Genomic DNA, 22,271 nt, shown 5'->3' on the forward strand with positions numbered 1-22,271 from the left:
GGCTAATGACTGGAAGGAATCTGGGGTGTGGATCTCACTAAACTATACTGCTCCAAGATGAAATACAACAATAATAGAGATGGAAACGGAAAGTTAATGAGTGTTGGGAGAAATAAGGGGAAAAGAATGGTGGAGGTGTCAGCTTCAAAGACAATGACTCAGGATTACTGGCATCTGTTTCTAACCTGGATACTATGAGCCAAAGGCAGGAAGATCAAGGGCAAGCCTTGGCTACACATCAAGGCAGTCTCTACACAACAACAAAAATAGAAACTAAAAGCCCACCCTGTCAACCAAAACCCCCTACTTAGACTAGGAAATGAATTCTTGTCTTTTTGTTTGCTATAGTACAAAGTCCCTCCTCAAGACTCAAGGCAATGTACCAAATACTAAGCCAGTATAAAAAAATTTTAAAAATTCATACTTCCGATACTTAATGGCATGGAATAAATGTTCCCATTTCAAAATTAAAGAACAGAAGGATATAAAAGAAATATTGAAACTCCAAAAGAAAAGTACCAATCATCGTTTCCCCATATTCAGAATAATTTGAACTCCAATGACTTTTGGCATTCCTGCCTCTCCAGATCTGTGTCATTCAGCACCTGTCATCTCTCTCTCTTGGACTGGTTTCCCTCTGTGTCTATAACTTTCTTCAGGAGATATCCTGCAACTCTGGCATCTACCGCATTCTAGAATGTCCATCAGAACTTGATCTTTCCTTTCACATAATTGTCTCTCAGAACCTTGTGTGAGGAATATAACCCTTCCTGGAACTGCTTAGCCTCAGTAGGTGTCTAGACTCTTGCGGCAAGACTCCCTGTCTCCATCACTCTTAGATCTTTCATGCACTCAAATTTCTGCCAGCTTAAGAAACATCCTGCCTCCCAACCTCTGGCCCATGGTTGCAGCAGTCTCTTTGTAACTTTGAGACTGAACATACATGTATCAGTTTCCCTGGGAATTGGTTTTCAGCATAATGTCCCTTCAGTTCTCCTGATATTCTCAGATCAGGCATGCTCTTTAACTTGCGTTTTCATAGATTGGATCATTTGAACAGTTGGGTCTTGCCTTTGGGGCGCCTTTCTGATTGTCCCAGTGCTGAGTAATTGGGTTCTCTCTAATGGCGTTAATCTTTCTAGCAAATATATCTGCTTTGTCCACACCTACCTTGTCTGTAATTTCAAACTTGTTTATATTCCTTTTTATCCTAAATGCACATTTACATGTGTTATGCTCTCGTTGCACTCTCTCATTGTAGACCTTGAGAAAAGCAATGAGTAGTAACCATGGTGTGGCCTGAACTGCTATCCTGTCTGGAAATTTCTTCTACCAAGCAAGCAGTCAATTTCCTTTGAATTCAGCTTCTGTCAAGTTTCCATGTCATAGGCAGAATACAGCCAGCTTCTTTGCCAGAATATCCCATGAATGGCTTGTAGCTGAGTACTTACTAGAGTGCTTCAGAAACCTCAGGAAATTGCCTTCCACTGTCTGGATTTCTCTGAGCTGTCTGCTTTTCCAAACTCATATCACAATGGCCAATTAATCATTTGCTTTTAAACCCATACTTCCAAATCTTCCATATTTCTCACAGAAAACAACTCTAAAGGCAATCCCAAAATCAAGTTTATTGTAGCAATGGCAGTATCAGTTTTCTGTATTAGTTACTTTGTTGTGTTGCTGCCACAAAATACCTGAAACAACAGTTTAGAAAGGGAAGGGTTTCTTTTGGGTCAGGGTTTGAGAGGACAGTCTAAGGTGGTTGAGAAGGTGTGTTGGTCTGGGCAGGAGGCAGCTGGGTAAATTGCATCTGCAGTCAAGGAGTAGGCACTTGGCTTTCTTCTTAGTTCAACAAAACATTATTTTTGTTATATTTATAAATGATTATTCTACATAAAAATGTTGTGCTCCTTAGTTTATGCATACTATTCTACATAGCATGTGTATATAGAGAGTGTATAGTAAAATTAGTTCACATTATTTCTGTGCCCTTCTTTAAAATTCTTTTGTAAGTGTGTGTAGTGGTGGGGTGCATAAGTAAAGATTAAAGGATTAAAGATGATCTTGTAGTTTTGCAGTTCCCTCCTTCCATATGTGAGATTCCAGGAATCGAACTCATGGAGTTGACTTCAAGCTCTTACCTGCTGAGTCATCATGTTGACTGCACAGATTTAATTTGTGAAGCAGAGCAAGCATAGACTATATTTAAGAAAAATTTCCTATTTAAAGAAAAGATTGGAGACACATTTTGCTATTTTTCTTTTTCTGAGCAACCTCTGCATTGTTTCAACTTTATGTAGCAACCATGCTGTATCTACATCTTCTGAAGGAATAAAGTACAATTAGTTGGATTTTCTGGAATAAAGTATGACAGAACCACTGGTATACATATCGATATAAGTTATTCATCCTTCTGTCTGTCTGTCTGTCTGTCTCTCTCTCTCTCTCTCTGTCTCTATGTGTGCGTTGATAATCTAATTTAGTAATAAATTTAACAATGCTTGCATTTGGGGAATCTATCTTTCTCAAAAGTCTTGGGGGAAAGGAAGGGAACGTGTCTTCACCAAGCATGGTGTATGTTAGCTACCCACAGCTTTGCATTTTCGTGAATGCATGGAAGGACCAAACACGTAAAAGGCAAAGCAGTGTTTGAGCTTGGGGAGAAGAACGGAAAAGAACTCGTGAAGAACCTGATTACGTATGATTTTAGTCTGACCAAATGAGAATACAAAAAGTGCCACAGGGTCAATGAAAATGAACGTATGAGGCCAGTGAGCAGGAAGTCATAAATGTGAAAAAACGACTGGGGCTTGTTGGAAACAAGAAAGGCATATTTTGTTTCAAGTTCTGTTTACTGGGCTTCCAGTGGACATGTAGTTTATGGAAAGGTGGTATGACTTACTTTTATATAATCTAGATAATGTGACACAATCCCCCTTCCTTTCCTCAATAACTTCATGGCAACATGTATGATCTTCTGTACACTGGCTTATAAAATTGGAATGTAGCTGTTGATTTTAGTTCGATGCCTCTGTGAGATGCATTCTGCTATCCACACGATATTTCTCATCTCTTGCTCCTTCAACTTTACATACGCATAAAACACACCATAATGGAATTGCCTGTTGAATGCCAGCACATTCATCTGTACCTAAGGAAGGAAAAAGATGACAAGGACCATCAGTTTGTTTAAAACATACTACATTTATGAAGTAATAGACAAGCTAGAAATGGCTTCTGCTACAGTGGTGCCTATTTGTTCTTAATTAGTGGGCCAGTTGGACCAATAGTGGGATCAGAGGCAACTCAGCACATCTTAAGGAAGGGTCACATGGACAAATGTAGAAAAGTACCAAAGCTTATGGGCTCACACAGTAGGCTTCACATCCTAGTGCTATTAGAAGAAGGGTGTGTTTGGGGAATATATGTTTAAATTTCCACTATTATTTCTCTGGCTTTCAGTTGGTGGCCTAGCCTCATTGGCCACCTTCTTGGCTACAACTTCCAAAAATTTTGAGCAGGTATTTAAGGCTGTCTACGTCTCAGAGAAATGCAACAGTGCACTGGAATCCAGACTGACATGTGAGCCTTTTATAGTGCTCTAGAGCTACAAGCCATGAAGTTATATTGCTTTGTTCTTCAAAAGTAAGTAAGCAAAAGAAAATGAAATTCCTTATTTAACGGGTCTTTCACTTTGTTCCATTTTGACTTTAGGGTGGAAAAGAAGCACAGAGGGCACACAGTCCACCATGCTGTAAAGAAGAGGTGTGCAGCCAGCCCACTATGCTGGGCAGGAGAGGCACACAGTCCACCATGCTGCAAAGAAGAGGTGTGCAGCCATCCCACTATGCTGGGCAGGAGAGGTGCAGAGCTCTCTTGCTCCTCTGTACACCTTAAGCGACAGAGTCAGGAGTGCAGGCTGACTCTGTAGACACTCATGTTTCTTGCAAAGAGCAGCTTTATTGACCGACCGTTTGTTGTGCTGCTACAGCCTGTGTAGTTTGTAAAGATCCCTAATATGTTGGATTCTTTGCCTTGCTTCCACTCCTTTGTATGGAAGCAGGCTGTTGAAAAATGCCTAATGTCTGGGAACAAAGTTCCCCGAGGCTGCAAGTGGTGATATCCCAACACTGATCACTCGTTCTTTATTAACTTCAACCAGATAGCCGGGGGGAGGGAGGGTAGGAGTGCGGGATGGCTTCAGTCAAGTGAATATACTAGAAAATTTATCTAGAATTGTAGAAACAAACTTGATTAGGAAGAATAAATTTTTTCTTCATTAAACAGTACAGTAGCCAAGGACTTGATAATGATTGATTAAGTAATCTGCACACTTTTTTTAGGGAAAGGGACTAATCTAGGCTCTGGGTCTCCATATGAATAATTCCCATGTGGATACTGTTATACTTGCATTTTAACTATGAAAAAAAAAAGTTCTTGCAGATTATGTGAATTAGGGAGTGAGGGGAACCAAACTGAGAAAAGTCAGCTTCTGTGAGGATGCCCGGTTTTCCTTTTCTACTTCACTAACTATGCAAAAGTCACTTCTATAGCTCCCACTAAACACACACTCTTCACAGGACAACTTCTGTGAAACTATATGCAGCCGCAGGGCTCTGGCACTATAAGGAAGTGAAAATATACAATGTTTATGGAAAAGCACGAACTGTCCTGATGAAATAGAAGAAATTTCAAGTGAGGAAATATTTAAAGTCCATGATAACAATAACAACGACAAGAGCACATAAATGCTAACATTTCCATTTCCACCGTACCTCTCTCTCATAGAAAACGTCTTCCAGTGTCTTCCCCCCACTGCCACCGACAGCGTCAAACAAAGGCTTGTAAACCTTAAAAACAAAGACAAGAGTTTAAATGTAAGGGATTTTTCAGTTTTTACAAATGCATATAAATATATCTTCTTAGCAATAGAGTTATTGTTAGTGTGTGTGTGTGTGTGTGTGTGTGTGTGTGTGTGTGTGTGTGTGATTTAAAGAACATTTGTAACTGAAGGACTGAGTGTTTTTGATCAGGCCTTTGACTTGCTGACATGCCCTCATCCTGTAAAATATCCAAACAACCCAAGAGATGGTAGAAATTCTCCCTTTCTCCCTTATTCAAGGCTACAAGTGCAGGGCAAAAGCTACATTTTTTTTTCCTCATTGTACATTGACATTTCCACACATAAATGCATCAGACTCACTGAACTCTTACAGTTTGACCAGTATAGGTTTGCAAGCTCCTTGAGACGACAACTGATACACCTCAAGGAAATGTCAAGTGTAGAAGGTGTGGAAACCAGCGAGAAGCCTAAATCTTAACATTGTAGTAAAGAGTTGCCCTCCATTACATTAAGAAGGTTTATGTATGCTATTTGCTGAATTTCTCCTGGAAGGACTCAGAAACCTATAAGGAAACACCAGTGTCTTCTTAAGCTGAGGATGTGAACTGTAGGTCATATGTATGACTACCCACAAGGCCGAGGAGGTGGGTCCTGGGTGAGACGCATACCATCTGTGGAGAGCCCCATGCTGTCTGAGAGTCCTGAATGCAGAAGGGAGAGCAAACGAATGGTTCTGTTCATCTGCCAGCTTCTGCCATTAAGCAAAGGGGTTGGGAGAAGCCACACACATCCCATGTTCTCTTTTAGTTCCTGTAGTTATTCTGTCCTGACTCTTGTTTCCCCAGAGGGTACTTGGAAGGCACTCTGGGGTCAGGCTCTTTTATATAGTTTTGACATGAACTCCCACTTCCAGAAGCTTGCCTCAGCCTCTTGGGGAACTTGCTTTAAAAGGTACTTCAAGAAGTGCTCAGATAACCACTCCTGGGAGATTTAAACAAGGGCTTTCTTGGCAGGATTCTTAAAAGACACCAGCTTGGACTGGAAATTTGAAGTGTTTCTCTGGGAGGCATAATTACTGCAAGAGGCTCTGCTTGCTGCCATCTGGGTATAACTTTGGATGATGTGTCTAAATGGATGTGTGAGCTTCTAAAGGGCCTGTGCTGAAGTAATGCAAGGCACTCGGGTGCTGGTGAAGTCACTTACTCCATAATTATCTGCCACTCTCTTCATCTGCTCAAAGTCTTCAGCTTGAGCTAACAACCGCAACCCCTCTGGATAGAGCCTGCCGCAGGTGGGGAAGAGGGTCTCCCTGTCTTCTTTGCTTAGTTCAGTGCCAAATGAGTTCAGAGTGATGATTAAAGCGCGTCTGTCGGCCTCAAACTGCAGGCAAAAGACATAAGGCAGCAAATATAATCATCAATTACACCCCAAGCTACATGCAGAATTGCATTTCTGAAGTGAAGTCCGTGTCTAATTACAAAGTAGGCATGTGTTACTAGGGTTCCTTTAGCCTCCTCTTTTTTTTTTTTTTTTGTTAGATATTTTCTTTATTTAAATTTCAAATGTTATCCCTTTTCCTGGTTTCCCCTCTGAAAACCCCCTATCCCCTCCCCAATCCCCCTGTTCAACAACCCACTCCTGCTTCCTGGCCCTGGCATTCCCCTACACCAGGGGGGCATAAGACCTTCACAGGACCAAGGTCCTTTCCTCCCATTGATGACTGACTAGGCCATCCTCTGCTATATATGCAGCTGGAGCCATGAGTCCCACCATGTGTTTTCTTTGGTTGGTGGCTTAGTCCCTGGGAGGTCCTGGGGTACTGGTTGGTTCATATTGTTGTTCCTCTTATGGTGCTGCAAGCCCCTTCAGCTGCTTTAGTACTTTCTCTAGTCCCCTTTAGACTCCTCTTGAAAGGGAGAATTTGTTTGCTAGAGGAGACTGTGCAGCCCTGGGACTACCTATGACTCTTGAAACCCTACCAAAGCTCTCTTTGCCAGGTTCTTTGCAACGAGTCCCTCACAGGTTGTTTTCATGTATGTTACCAGAGTCATCAATGCATTTTCCATAAATGTGAGAATAATGCCAGGATGGTTCAGCCATGGAGGGAGTAAGGCAATGTGAGCGAATGTGTGTGCTGGGGTGTGTGAACAGCAAACGCGTGCTATCTCTCAGTGTTACTGACCCCTTCTCAATGTCCCCGTCACTATGACTGGTATTATTGTTACTGTTTGTGATGCTGAGGATCTGATCTAGGGCCTCATGCATGTCACACTGACTCTACCATCGAGACACATCCCTAGCCCTATTTATTTGTTTTATGTAATTAAACTTTATATTTTATGCCATCTGTATCTTCATGATTTGGATTTTTTTTTAAATGACCTGCCACCTCTGATTCTTTAGCTAAGAATCATGTGTCTTGGGGTGATTTGTCTTCCTTGCAAGGCCGGATTCCTTAGAATCCTTAAGTAGGTTAATGTGTACTTATGACCTGTGCCGAACACTGTGAGGTCACTGAGCTCCTATTCCATCAATCCAGTTTCCTGTAATCATGCTATCTTCCTTAAGATTTCATTCCTATTCTTTTGTTCCTCGTGTTTCTGATTTCTCTCAGTTTTCCTCATATCCACATAAATTATTCCATCTTCCTCTTTTTTATAAAAAATTATGATATATATATGATGTATACTATATATAATATGTGTATATATGTGGTATATATACTATATATATCATATATTTACATAAATATATACATATATTTATAACCCACTGTGTCCAAATTGTAGCCCTATATACAAATGGGTATGGGGCAATCCACTGGGACATGGGGAACCTACCAATGGCCACATTACACTCTTATAGAAAAATAACTTTCCTCCAGCAGCCACATCAACTGCCAATAGTTCCTCAGCTAGAGGTTGGGCCTCAGGTCCTCTTCTTTACTCTATCCTGGCATTTAAAACTGAGATGATCTTATGCAGGTCTGTCCAGGTAACCACAACTGACATAAGTTCACGTGTGTCCAGACAAAAGCATTTCACAGGCTCTGCCCCACCCTCTGGCTCTTAGAACTTTCTTCCCAGGCCCCTTTCTACTCCCTCAAGAGCCCCACCTTTTATGCTAGGTATTGGCCTTTGGACTCAGGAATTCTTCTTGGCATCGTTGAAATATTTTGTACTTGTCATTTTGAAGTCTGTCCCTGTATTTTTCCACTTCCTACTCTTAACTCTTGGAAGGACTTTGTTTTTTTTTATTCATTGCTCACTTCTGGACTCAATGCCTGTCGCAGAGGAGTATTCTAACTATCTACTGAATCTAGCAGAAGAGTCTTCTTGGTTTCATCACTTTTGAATTGTATACAATATTTACTACAGTGATGCTACTCGAAGTCATGGCTCAGTAGCTTTGATGTCAATGGGAATAATGCAGACTCTCAAGCCATAGTTTAAGGTTAAACCCTTAGAATCACACTCTGCCCCTTAACAAGACCGCATGGCTGTTCACCAGTAAAAGAAAGCTGGAGAGACTGGCTCTGTGCTCTCCTTCATTGCTTTCCTCACTTACTAGCTAGTGACAAAGCCAGGCTTGCCGCAGCTCTAATGGAAGGTTTCTGTTAGAACAGGTGTTTCTTATCATCAGGGGGTGAGTGCTCCCACTGGTCCTTTTGATTAGCCTCCTGGAAGTTATGGGTGGGTCAGAAGCAGGGTAGCCTTATTTGGAAGCAAACGCAGTTACAATCTGGCTCCTGCCTATATCCAGTCTTGTAAATCATTTTAAACCTTCCAGGGATAAGAAGAGAAGAAATGAAAGAGGGATTGTTCACTACAAAAAAAAAATCCTTGAAATAAACATGTGGGTAGCCATCCCAGATACTCTTTCTAGTTGTAAGATGTTCGAATTTTAAGGAGGGGAATTGGACAGACTAAGCAGTGTTGCCGGCATCAAGACAGCAGAGGCCCCACCAGAGGATACTGCTGCTCAAGGGAGCACGGGGCATGTGGAGGATATTCACAACTTAAACTTAAGGATAAGTAAGCCCCTGGAAAACTAAATAAACAGGTAGATGGGAAGAATCAGGTTAAGAAAAGACTTTGACCATATTATCTAAATGGTTCGTCCATTTCCTTTGCTTTGCCTTTGTTATTAGTTTATTTCTTAGCTTGTAAGCACATGTTCCATTCCATAGCCCTACATGCTGAAATACTGCCTGCGCTGAAGAGGAAGGGCTGTTCCCATAAAGAGCCTTTTTTTTTTTCTTTTTCATAACTCATGCTTCTATTTCCTGCCTATTTGGTTGTTTTCTTTTGAATTCTTTTTATACTCTAATGTTCTTTTTTTTCGTTGAGTTTAAAAGCTCTTGGCATGAATGTGGAGCCTCATAGGGAAAATGACTATAATTGAAAAAGTTTAAAAACATGTTCTTTGATCATCCCTAAGCACAGCCTGACACAGCTTCAGATTACAGGACACTCTCCTCTTTCTCCTCTCTCTTTATATTCTCTTCTCTCCCTCATTTTCTCCCCCTCCTCTGCAGGGCTGGGTTTTAAACCTGGAGATTTGTGCCTTCTTGATAAGCACTCTGCGTTTGAACTGCATCCCCAGTTCCTTAATGCTTTTGAGTACTCCCATCAACTGGCATTCAAGACCATATATATGGAATATTATAAGTCTTTGTGCTCTGTAGCTGCAGAAGAAATACAAAAAGGCCAACTATGTGATCTTCAGTACATGTAAAACTGACTACTCCCATCTGAGCATAGTTTTAGAAAAGTTGTAGTTGTCTGTCACGTGGAGCTGATATTTCTATGTAAATGTATAAAGATAGTTCTATGCATTTGTATTCTTGGAGTAGGAAAGAAGAACACTAGGTATCTAGTAGTTCAAATTTTTCTACTGATAACCATTTTTTCCAAAACACTATTGAGAATTGCAAAGGCATACTTCTTACATATCCTTATTGTTATAGGTTATACAATAGAATATTGATCATGAATTAATACATTTTTACACACAAAAGAAGTGTGGGTGCTGAAGCAATATGCCACCTTAGATAAGTATATGAGAACTGAATCCAAGTGGCTCAGGCTCAAATCCTGACATTGACTTTTACTAATAGTATGTCACTAGGGAAGTTCTTAGCCATCTGTGTGCCTCAGGCACCCCTTTTGAAAGATAGGCTCTAAAATGTCAGTCTTGAAGTCCAAGGGAATTCATTTATACAAAGCACTGGCATATAGTGATCTAACATATAGTAGTGTTGAGTTTTGGATTTTCATTATTTTCTTTTAAGTACTCATGGTGGTTTAAATAAGAATGGCCCCTATAGGCTCATATATTTGAGTGCTTAGTCACCAGGGAATAGAATTATTTGAAAAGAATTAGGAGGTGTGGCCTTGTTGAAGGAAGTATGTCACTGGGGCTAGGCTTTGAGGTTTCAAAAGCCTGTGTCAAGCCCAGACTCTCTCTCTCTCTCTCTCTCTCTCTCTCTCTCTCTCTCTGCCTGTGGATCAGGATATAGTTCTCAGCTACTGCTCTAGCATCTGTCTGCATGCCCCTTGATTCATGCTATGATGACTATGGGTTAAACCTCGGAAACTGTAAACAAACCCCCAACTTAAATCCTTCTCTTATAGTTGCCTTGGTCATGGTGTCTCTGCACAGGAGTAGAACACTGGCTAAGACAGTGCTGAAGATTGAACTCAGGAACTCATGGATTTTTGGTAAGGGTGCTATGATTGAGTTATATCTGCAGAAAAATGTTGTCTGGTAAGAGTCATTACACATTTTTTTAGAAGGTAACTGGTTTATGAAAACTTTTATGTTACATATATCTGGGCAAAGATTGACACATCATTACTAAACCAACAAAATTATACCAACTGGAAAGTGGAGTTAGGAACTTTGGATGAAATGGTGAGCAGTTAATCTATGTGAAGAAAGACAACCACTGCCTAAGATGACTATATTCTTCATTATGTAACCAGCATGTCTAAGAGAAACTAGCTCACTTGTGACACTGTGTCATGAAAAAAGTATTTTTATTTGTTAAATTCCCACTTCATAGTATATAATAGCAAAACATACTTTTATGCTTTTTCAGACACTGGTAAGATTTTTCTTTCAAGAACTGCTTGGCTTTACTTTAAGTATTTCAACAGGAATAGCAAAGTAACTTTAACTATAAAATTGCAATGAGTACATATTTTGAGAACTAATTATATGAAAAGCAGTTTCAGAATTGTATTAAAAATATATGCAAATGCCACCTGGAAGTTTTTTCTTTTTGCCTAAAGGATAGTGCTTAATAGATTTTTCTTGAAACCAGAAGTCCTTTTTTCTTTTTTCTTTTTTCTTTTTGTTTTTTAAAGAGAATACAAATATTCCTTAGATAAAACCTAGTCTCAAAGGGCAAAATAAGGATTTAGAAAACATCAAAGTGGTGTTTCTTTCATTTGTTAAGGGGATTAGAAAGCCATGGAGAGATGTCTGTTAAATACAATCTGAGATGAACACCAGCCTTACTTGATGTCCACCCCAAGCTCCCACGCATTTAGATGTCAATGTTCTGTCAAGAGGGCCTCTGAGCATGGGTGGGATCTTTGGTGATACAATGAAAATTTGAAAGGATGTAACATCAACTCCAGGGAAGGCACTGATGTGGAGTTACACACACAATCGAATTCCTGCTGATTGTGCATTTAACTATCGCCTTCCTGCTGAATGCTGCAATGATGGAGGACTGCTAAGCTAGCCTTTGTTTAAGGCTGAGCTAGCCTTTGTCTAAGGTCTGTATAAGGATTATGCCACTATGAGAGGCATGATGGACTGCAGTACCAACCTGAAGGGTTTCCTGTTACTCAGTGTTGCATCTTTGGAGTGAATTTGATTGGGTATTATAAGAATATTTATAATCTACCAGTTATTAGTGGTATGCAAAAATGTTTACTGAATTGTAGTCTACTTTCTACATATCCATCAACATGAATCATAATTAGGCATTTTGTTTGGTTGATTTGTGCACTGCTAGAAGTAGAACCCAAGTCCCCACATTGTTACTAAGTGTTCAACCACTAAGCTACAATGTTGGCTTCTAAGAAAACAGTACTCTTGAGACATTATTTATTGAATTTTCAGGTAACTTCTAAGATAAAAGACAATACATCATGGTCAAAGCAAGGGCAAGTATATAAACTCATTATTTGGCAAAGACAGAGACAAAAGCTCCTTCTTACCTCAAGAATGGGACACATAACGTCTGCTGTGACATCACCGTGATCCTTGCAGAATTTGTAGAATGCCTCAAGGTAAGACTTAGAAAGAAGGAAGATTTTTTTAACAGTGAAATGAGTAAGTTTCCTTCTGGAAACTTCTAGGTCATCTTTTCATAGCTTATAAAATGCCTTACTGGAAACTGAATTGTTTCTACCATAGGATATTCTGTAGTGAATTTAATAGATATCTAATATACCCATGGCCAGACTGAAAAAAAAAAACATAAAAGAACAAAATTGCACTTATCACAATGTCTAATTACTTAACAATCATTTTTGTAGTATTCTTGGATTATTTTATATAGTTGATTCCAACTATTCTAACAAGACTTCCAAGTCCTCCTCTGAGCTCTGTAAATGATTTAGTAACTCTGATATTAAATCTTGTAAGACACATTGGCTTTGACTGTGGGAATACACTGGAAAAGCAGAGTCTAGGTTGTAAGGTTAGACTACTTGTGTTTGCATTCCAGCTCCAATACTTAATTAACTCAGTACTAAGTTAACTGTTTCTGCAAAAGAAAGCCTCACCTCTCCATATCCCTCAGGTTGATACAAGGAACAAGAATTGTACAAATCTTATAGCTTTGCTATTGAATTAGGTGAACTAAGGCCATGAACGGCTTAGAACCTTATGTTCTGTTGGTTATGTCTCACGAATGCCTACTTACAGTTCAGTGTCTCTTTATAAAACAAAAGGGCTGCATATAACAAACTACTATTGAGAGGACCATGTATTTGAGTGTAATACACTATTTTCATACCATAGTAGTGCATGTTAATTTATGCAGTGCACACTAGCAGATTTTGCTTGGCTTATAGCACACAGTCTTCTCAAATGGTGGCAACACAGTTCAGACAATCAGATCATGCAGTGTTACATATGACATAGAATCTACCAGTTGGTAATATTGACATGGGTTTAATTATCTATACATTTGCATGTACAGATAATTATAAGATTCAGAGTTCTGAAACAAGATCTACAGCAGAGACAGACACTATAAACAGAATGCCTACTGTGTATACCAGTTGCCTTTGATATAGGGTTTCTCACATATTTACCTACCCATTTATCATCATCTAACCCACACATTTTACATTCTAGACATTGGACACCGAACAAAGGATACAGAAGAATAAAGTACACTACTTATTCTTAAGAATCTTGCTGAATAGGAGAAACTGATGTACATGCACATAACAGAAGAAGAAGAAGAAGAAGAAGAAGAAGAAGAAGAAGAAGAAGAAGAAGAAGCCAAAACTATAGGCAATATTTCAAATAGGCATCCTTTAATAATTGAAAGTTGGCCAATGGGTAAAGTAACTTTGTTACTAGTGAACTCCAACTCTAGTATACTATGCAATCAGAAAAATACATTTGGGAAAACTGTTACCTTGTATAGTTTATTGCGCAGTAATTCAATATTCAGTTCATCAAGAGTGTTTTCAGACATACAATCTTGAAAGAATGGAGCTGAAAGAAAAGGATATAAATCACAAGCCAGAGTACAAATCTATTATTCACCAAGCATTTATTGTGTGCTAACCCTAGACACTCTTTGCTGTACCAAACAGTAGATACAAATTACCTTATTTAATCTTCACAGCACCTTGGAAATAGTCACTGGAGGCTAACTTTTTAAAACTCCCTATATCCCATCATAACCTTATAGCAATATTTACCATCTGCACCCTACCAGGCTCATTGTTTTACTAAAACTATGTTTAAACTAAATTTCAAAACTGTTATTCTATAATATAAAGTGAGGATGTTGGGATAAACTAAATTACCCAAGTCATTACAGGGACCCAGCAGAGTTTTGCTTCATATTCCCAGATCATTCATTCCAGGTTTCCAACAGGTTGTACTACCTGAGCCTCAGATACATAAAGGTGACCCAGATACCATAAGGCCCTTTACTTTTTAACATATCTCTTTGAAGGATAACCATTTTGACTCAGAGCATGGGTTCATGTGTAGGGCATGTTCTTAGCATGAAAAATACCCTATGCTTAACCTTGCTTTCCAAATTAATTATTTTATTTTGCTTTTTATATTTTTTATATGGATGAGTATCTTGTCTGTAAAATACACATGCATTTTTGTGTATGCCCAGTGCCTGCAGAGACCAGAAGAGGTTGTTGGTCTCCTGTAACTGCAGTTACACATAGTTTGAGTCACTGTGTAAGTGTTAGGCATTGAACCCAGGTCTTCCAGAATAGATGCCAGTGCTGATTAATGATACATTTCTTTAACCCCTGCTCCCCAAATTAAAGTAAAAGCTACTTTGTTTATGATCAACAATGAATTGCTACCATTCTAGATTTCCTGACAGTAATAGTTAATGCATGAAAACTTCCCCTTTAACATTTTGAACAATGACATTATTATCAGCACCAAATTATAATGAAATTAAGTCATCTCATAACTGATCTAGATAATTTCATAGAAAGTCCCAAGTGGCACATAACAATGACATTTCTATACTTCTTAAAACAAAATGCTCCCTAGATATGACCTGAACTAAATAAGAGTTTAATATGAAAGGATAGAGAACTAATTGTATAAAACACAGAAGAGAAGCCAACAGTGTGAGAACTCACAAGTTCATTTAGTTTCTATGACCTGGTAGAAAGCATAAGGATTTGGAAGTTGGGATCTGAGCCCCATTCCCTTCCCTAATCTGGATGGTTGTCAGTGACAAAGATCAGATCTCATTCAGCCTTCAACTGAGAAACGAGAATTCAAGGTTACCCAACCTTGTCTATTGTTCTGCTTGTGTGTCTATGTGTGTGTGTGTGTGTGTGTGTGTGTGTGTGTGTGTGTGTGTGTCCAAGTGGAAGCCAGGGGGCACTCTAGGTATCATTCCTTAAGAGATACTCACCTTGTGTTTGAGACAGAGTCTCTTACTGAAGCTTGCCAAGCCCAAGATACCCAGCAAGTTCTAAGGCTCTCTGCCTCCTGTGTGCTGGAATTAGAGGAATGTGCCTCAACACTTGTGTTTTTTTACAAGGGTTCTGAGGCTCAAACTCAAGTCTTTATGCTTGCAGGACAAGTGCTTTACCAATTGAGCAATCTTCCTAGGCCTAGATGCTTCTTTTTGCTGTGTTGTGTTCTTTGTTTTCATGAAGCAGGGTCTCTGTGTAACCACACAGATCTCAGATGTCCCACTTTCCTGCCTTAGCCTTCTACATATGTATGTATGTGTCACTATGTGCAGCTCAGCTATCCTGTTTTAGACTATGAATGTGAAGAGTATAAAACTGCATTCATAAACATGTGCATTTTCTAACAGGCGCAGGCCATTTCACAAATAAGTATTCATACCTAATGGTGTTTCAACCAGCACAGCCTTGAAGAGATCTGAGGGGGTCTCTGCAATGTTGACAGCTTCCATCTCTGTGAAACGGCCCAGTGGGTGACACTTGGCTAGAACTTCTTTCACAGATTTCTTTTGCAAGGCCCCATTCATAAGTAGAATTATATTGTCTATCATATAGCTGCATCTGAAATAGGACTCAAGTGTTAGAAAAAGGATAACACACATACACATACACACGCACACATGCGTGTGAGCGTGCACACACACACACACTCTTGGTCTGGACCACTGGCTCATGATGGATAAGGGGAGAGGTATCCATGTTAGGAACAGTAGTGGATGCTAAATGCTTCTCAACTATAGGGAGTGTTAGTGTTATGATCTGTGTGCTTAATATTAAAATGGTAGAAGAGGTAAATACTTACCTGAAGAATGCGGTGCTTTTCAAAAGTTTTTTAATTGATCTAGACAAGATCACTGTGGTGTTGGTACTGTTATTATCTCCATTTTATAGTCGAGGAAACAGAGATCCAGATAGATGAAAATATAGCCCATGATAGCAGCTATAGCTAACAATAGGAAAGCTGAGGTTCAAACTCAGGTAGTCTGCTTGTAGGACACTATTTTTTAATCCTTGTATTATGCTGCCTTTGGTGTTTAGGACCACAAGTAGATTGGGGAAATGTTGGATGAGAAGAGACAGGGTGGGAAGAAGACAGTTTCAGTGTGTGCAGATATTTTGGACAGAATGAGTTTATACCCAAGAAGATGCTAGGAAGCTTTAGAAGTGTAACCTAGAGACGGCTAGAGGCAGGAAGAAGGCAGGTTAAAGCTAGAAAGCAAAGTGCTGACAGGGATTAAGCTCAGTCCCTAGAGAGTACATATGCTGGCTCATTTTATGTCCACTTGACACAATCTGGAGTCATCTGAGAGGAAGGGACCTCAACTGGGAAAAATGCTTCCATAAGACTGGACTTTAGGCAAACCTGTAGGACATCTTGTTAATTACTGATTGATGTGGGAGGGCTGTCCTCGGTTTGGAGGTCTTGAGTTCTGTAAGATAGCAGGCTAAGTAAACAAGTAAGCAACATCCCTCTATGGCCTCTGCATCAGCTCCTGCTTCCAGGTTCCTGCTCAGTTTGAGTTCCTGCCTTAGCTTCCCTCATGGACTGATATTCAGATTATGTAAACTAAATAAGCCCTTTTCTATCTTCGTTACTTTTGATCATGGTGTTTTGTCATATCAATAGAAATTCTAACTAAGACAGTATGTAAAATATTCACTCTGTACAACTATAGGAGGAACCTCATCATTTAAGGGCTGGAGGATATGGAATAGAATGGTCAGATGGGAAGAAGGCCAGGGCAGTGAACTCCAAAAAGCTCTAGAAAGTTACAAGGAAATGTTATAGAGTATCATTGAACACAGGCACATTAAGGAGAACACTGACAGAAGCATCCATAGGCTACAGCAACTAAGATCCCATCTGAGATAGTAAATGCACTCAGGGAAGTATGCTGTGGAAGAAGAAAGACAGGCAGAGCCTGATCAGTGTATGTTTAAAGAGATGGGAAAAGAGAAAGTGGGAGAGGGAGAGGGAGAGGGAGGGAGAGGGAGAGGGAGGTTAGTTCATACCACAAGCTGACCTTAATGTAAGGGGAAGTAGCCTTGTAGTGACAGGAGCCAGATTAGGTTAGTATTTGCTTCAGCTGAGAGAAGAGAGGGTGTGTGGTGAAGGGGGAAGAAGCAGTGGAGAGAGGGAGGTGGCAGATTGGAGGAGGGAAGGGACAGTCCACTGCTGAATGGACAGAAGACCTCTAGTTTAACAGTGGTGGAAAAGTGCATCATTGCCACAATATAGATTTGAAAAGTGATACCTTGCTATGGATTGCAGTGAACCTGGACACTTCGAAATGCTATTGCTGGAGCCCCATGCATGGGTTACAGGCTTACTGAGCACCAATCCATTTTGAGCTGGAAAAGCAAGTTTACTTTGCTCTGGAAAGTCTACAGTCTGCCCCACTGAAAATTCTAGCTAGCATTCTTGAAGGAGACAATTATCCCTTCATAAAAAGCATTTGACTATAAAGTTTCATTACCTCCCAAATAGCAGTACCAATTTAGAATTTGTGAAATTTCGGAATCCACTTTATCTGTTGAAAATGAATCTAGCATGGCATCATTCATTTATTTAGCTGTCCCTCTAGGCTCGAAAGAAATTACCTGGTAAAGGATTTGCTATCTCCTACCAGACATTGGTAAGCTTTGGGAACAGCACCTCTGAAATATAACAGCATATGCCCAGCTGACTTTCTGCATCTTAATTAAGTCAGTGATATGAAGAGGATTTGCTCACATGTAATGTCCTGCCGAGGGTGCAGACACGTGTGTATCACATGTGAATGTTTCTGCTGCTATAGAAGTTGGCTTCCTATCAAAAAGAACAAGGGTAGTACTGATTGGATTGAATTTTACTTCAACTTACTTTTTGAGTGGAGTTGTTTCTCAGATGGGACAATAACACCAGTTCTCTTATCATCCTTTAGGAAATGAATGATTGGGAGATATATGTGCATATGCTACACATATACCAGGTTCATCAACACCATCAATAGTTGGACTAACACAATGATCAAAAGATAGACTACTTTCTCCAGCCATAATATCTGCAAAGCTCCCAGGTCGTGAATATGGTGGCTAGCTTCTAGACAACTGATTTTCTATCTAGTTCAAACTCCTGCTTTAAGATCATTGTGCTCATAGGTACTGTTATAGCCAGGATCAGTACTTACTCAGGTGAAGTAATTTTCACTGCTACTCATGGTCTACACCAATATGTCCACTTTTAGCCTCTTTCTAAATCTATACCTTGGTATTGTCATTTGGGAAAATCATGAAGGCACCTAAAATCAAATTATCGTCATTCAATTTCAAAACCACTTTAAGTTGTTAAAAGTAGGTTGTAGGTTAAGCATGGTGGAACACACCTCTAATGCTAGCACATAGGGTCATGAAGCAAAAGGACCACAGGTTCGAGGCCAAGTTGAGCCATAATGAGACCGTACTTCAATGTTAGTTTGTAGAGTTTGTAGTACATGCAAGTATTTTTGCATGTTCTCCCTCAGGCCTCTTAACTGTCTACTGCAGACTTCACAGCTCTGGGCACTGAGGAATATGGGCCGTGGAATATGGGGCTTCAGGTCAGCCTGCTCGAATCTGGCAGCACCTTGTTAGCAGTAAGACAACTTGCCTCTCTGTGAAACCTCTTTTCTATTCCAAATATCCACCACTTACTTCCTCAGGTTGTGTAAGATGCCTACACAGTGCTGCCTTGGGTAAATAAACAACCACGCTCAAAGCCGGGGCTTCAGTCCCTTTATCCGGTTCAGATAAAACCACCAGCTCACGACAGACAGCCCTTCCAGCACTGCCCTCTGGTCTCAGATTTCTTCTCTCTCCTTGGACCTTAACTTGTTCTTTCACTTGTTTAAGAGTCTTGAAAACATATTTTTGTACAATAAGGACCAGATTCTGAGCTCATAGGGCAGTGGCTGAAAGTCAGATCAGAGGGGTGTGTGGAACACTGATCAGGTGTGGTATAGAATGTCTAACTGCTAGAATCTGTCTTATAAGGAGGCTCAGATAATTGGTGATCAGGAGGAAGACCCATTGCACCCTATCCAGGGTAGATGCTGACATAATTTTGCATCTTTGATGTTGATTTGATTTCTGGGCTAAGGTAGCATTTGCCAGGTTTCTCCAAAGAAACCTGTTCCATCCATTCTCTGCATGTTGTATCTTTTCAGTGTCTCTACATGCAGTATCCCTGAGGAGTGGTGATGACAATTCCCCCCTTATTACAGAGTATCTGTAATACTTCCAGAAATTTTTTTAACAAGGAAAATTGTTTCTCCTTTACTTATTAATTAATTTAATCATTTGTTTGCACAGACGTTAACCCATGATGTTTATTTTCTACCTGGGATGATAGTCCAATGCTACTTCCTTTATTTTATGGACAGATTGTTTCAGTTTTGGCTACTCTGACACTTGACCTGACATTCCTTTCACATGCCCGTATCATTGTGGTTTGGTTCTTAGCACTTCCTCCATTTCTGGCACTATAAAGTGGTGCAGGCTAATTCTGCACATTTCCTGTCCCAACCCTAGAATCAGCTATTTCTCTGAGGAAACATTTTGGTCCTATTTTTGAGCAAATACTGCTAGAGCCAACATCTGGGTACTAGTTGGGTTTGCTAAGAGGATACCATTTCTGTTAGACCTTCTCAGTTGAGAGAATGAAGTACCTGTGTGTTTTCTAACCAAAAGATCCACTGTAATTTCAATTCAGTACCCACTACTCAGCCACAATTTTTCCTTCTGTTGTAGAAGCAGAATATTCACAAATTTTCAGAAGAAAATGTGTTCTAAAGAAATGTGTTTCATGAGTTTCAAATCTATGGTTCTGAGAATATGGTCTTTGCTTCTTATAAACACGTATAGTTTTATTAATATAATCGACTCGTGTTTTTATTTTATACATTTCTGTTCTGAAGACTGGAGGCTTCTGAGATGTCATAGCAGTCTCGTGTCACTGAGCTATGCCCCCAGCTGCGATCTGAACTATGATACTTCTTTTTGTGCATATGACTGCTCCTTTCCCCACAGGCATCTAAATCACATGACCCAGAGAGGCACCCAACCCAGATGCTTCCGGTATATTCCTCTTCCCTTTGCAATCTCTATTCTTACCAGCACCACCACTGCTTTCATTCTTAAAGTGATAGAGACCTCCTTTTTGCCCTCAAGATCAAACATACATTTCCATTCCTTGTGTACAGGCACTTGTGAAATTGGTCTATGATTACCTCTTCAGCAAAAGATAACTTAAAGAGAAGTATATATTTTAACGCATGGGGATATAGCCCTGTGCTGGAATGCTTTCCTAGCATGTACCAAAGTCTGGAATGTGACCCACAGCACTGAAGGGGGACAAAGGTGCATGTTTTAGAAGAGAGAATAGGTCAGACCTCTGAAGAATGTTACTGGGGCAGAAGTGAGACTTAGTGAGATACACTGAGAAAGGCATCAGATTGAGTGGGGTGAGGATGGCGACAGAAAGTGGCTGGGTATGGTGGGAGGAGCTATTGTGGGAGGGGCTATGGTGAGAGGCGCTATTGTGGGAGGGGCTATGGTGGGAAGGGCTCAGCAACTCACCCGATTTTGAATGCACAGTGGAGTACGGTACAAAACTGAGGGCGTGTGTAAACAAGTGTCAAAACAGAGGGAAATAGAACATTCTTTTAAACAAAGTTGGCACTACAAGACAAGAAGGGGAAGGCTTGGTAGGGCCACTGTGCAAATTAAAGTAAACCATGCATATCAAAGCGGTTTGTAAATCATAACAAGGTTGTCACATTAGAAGAAACCGAGGCTTGGGAAGTGATAAACATGATTCTAAGGCCAGTTCTGCTCCTTAAAAGCTGGTTCACAAGTACTCCATTTCCTCAGCTTAAGAACAGAAATATTTATTCAATTTTCAATGGTTAGCCTCAGGATTAGTAATAATAAGAAAACACAGGAGAGTGCCTTCTATAAAATAAGGCCATGTATTCTGAGAAGAGATTTCCCTGTAAATTGTCTCCGCAGGCATAGAAGTAGAAACTCAAAAACCATATCTTTAATATGAAAAAGTTTACAATGTTTATATACGTTTATTAAGCTTGAGGTTTCCTCATATGTGGTTTTACATTTACTTGTAACTAAAAGAACACTTTCAAAATTCCCCATTTTCTCTTGGTAGATGGACAGTGAAGATAAGAAGCTGAGCAGTCGTGTAGAAGGATAAGACATCCAAAAGACCATGAGTAATGGATGGGGAGATAGTTCAGGGGCTTTTAATTCAGTTTAATCCATCCTTGGAACCCACAGTGGAAGGAGGAGGCCAACTTCCCAAAGTTATCCTTTAACATCTACATGAATATGCCTGTATACACACATACACGTGCTAACAATAGAGAAGATAAAAATTCGAAAGGAACATGAGACAGTTATGTTTGGGGGAGATTAGCTTCACGTGCTTGATTTATAAATATTTTGAAAAACCAGTTAACTCTCTCAGTCTCTGTCTCCATCTCTGTCTTCATCTCTCTGTCTCTCTCTGTCTCTGTCTCTGTCTCTCTCTGTCTCTGTCTCTGTCTCTCTCTGTCTCTGTCTCTGTCTGTCTCTGTCTCTGTCTCTGTCTCTGTCTCTCTCTGTGTGCACATGCATGTGTGTAGCCTGTTCTGCTCCTTTGAATCTTACACATTTTTGGTTGGTCATTGTTCTAGACAACATTGTTTTGTTTTGTTTTGTTTTGTTTTGTTTTGTTTTGTTTTGTTTTTTCTGAAACAGGGTTTCTCTGTGTAGCCCTGGCTGTCCTGGAACTAACTCTGTAGACCAGGCTGGCCTCGAACTCAGAAATCTGCCCGCCTCTGCCTCCCGAATGCTGGGATTAAAGGCGTGTGCCACCACGCCCGGCTTAGACAACATTTTTTAAGTAAAAAGTTCAACATTATCTATATCTTTGGCAATAAAATTGTTAACTTTGAAAAATATTATTGAAGAATATTATATGCATATGTGAAAATGTTATAATGACCTCATTATTTTGTGTAATTAAAATATGCTAATATAAAACCCCGAAAGCAAAAATGACAACAGTGCTTGCTAGTGGCTGCCTTCAATCGTAGTCACTTTTGTACGTAAACAGACTTGGATTTTTTTAAAATAAGCACTTCAAGACTAAGTCTGAATTCCTCCCTATTATCTCAAATGAGCAGCAAATA

At 39.9% G+C, this 22,271-nt stretch overlaps 1 protein-coding gene across 2 annotated transcripts in view; it reads right to left on the reverse strand.

The window, feature by feature from the left end:
• Positions 1–1,608: 1,608 nt before the first annotated feature.
• Atp6v0d2 (ATPase, H+ transporting, lysosomal V0 subunit D2) overlaps positions 1,609–22,271 on the reverse strand; it is a 45,729-nt gene continuing 25,066 nt past the window's right edge. Inside the window, exons 1-7 of one of the 2 annotated variants that reach the window (XM_017320194.2) lie at positions 15,869–17,439; positions 15,449–15,627; positions 13,515–13,594; positions 12,079–12,156; positions 6,047–6,223; positions 4,776–4,850; positions 1,609–3,151 (exon numbers count right to left, since the gene is read on the reverse strand). In XM_017320194.2, coding sequence (XP_017175683.1) covers positions 2,990–3,151; positions 4,776–4,850; positions 6,047–6,223; positions 12,079–12,156; positions 13,515–13,594; positions 15,449–15,617 — 741 coding nt within the window. In that variant the 5' untranslated portion in view covers positions 15,618–15,627; positions 15,869–17,439 and the 3' untranslated portion in view covers positions 1,609–2,989. Of the gene's footprint in view, positions 3,152–4,775; positions 4,851–6,046; positions 6,224–12,078; positions 12,157–13,514; positions 13,595–15,448; positions 15,628–15,868; positions 17,440–22,271 lie in introns of those variants that run through there. The other variant, NM_175406.3, reaches the window with a different exon arrangement.

The sequence above is a fragment of the Mus musculus genome, chromosome 4 (assembly GCF_000001635.26).
Source record: "Mus musculus strain C57BL/6J chromosome 4, GRCm38.p6 C57BL/6J".
NCBI lineage: Eukaryota > Metazoa > Chordata > Mammalia > Rodentia > Muridae > Mus > Mus musculus.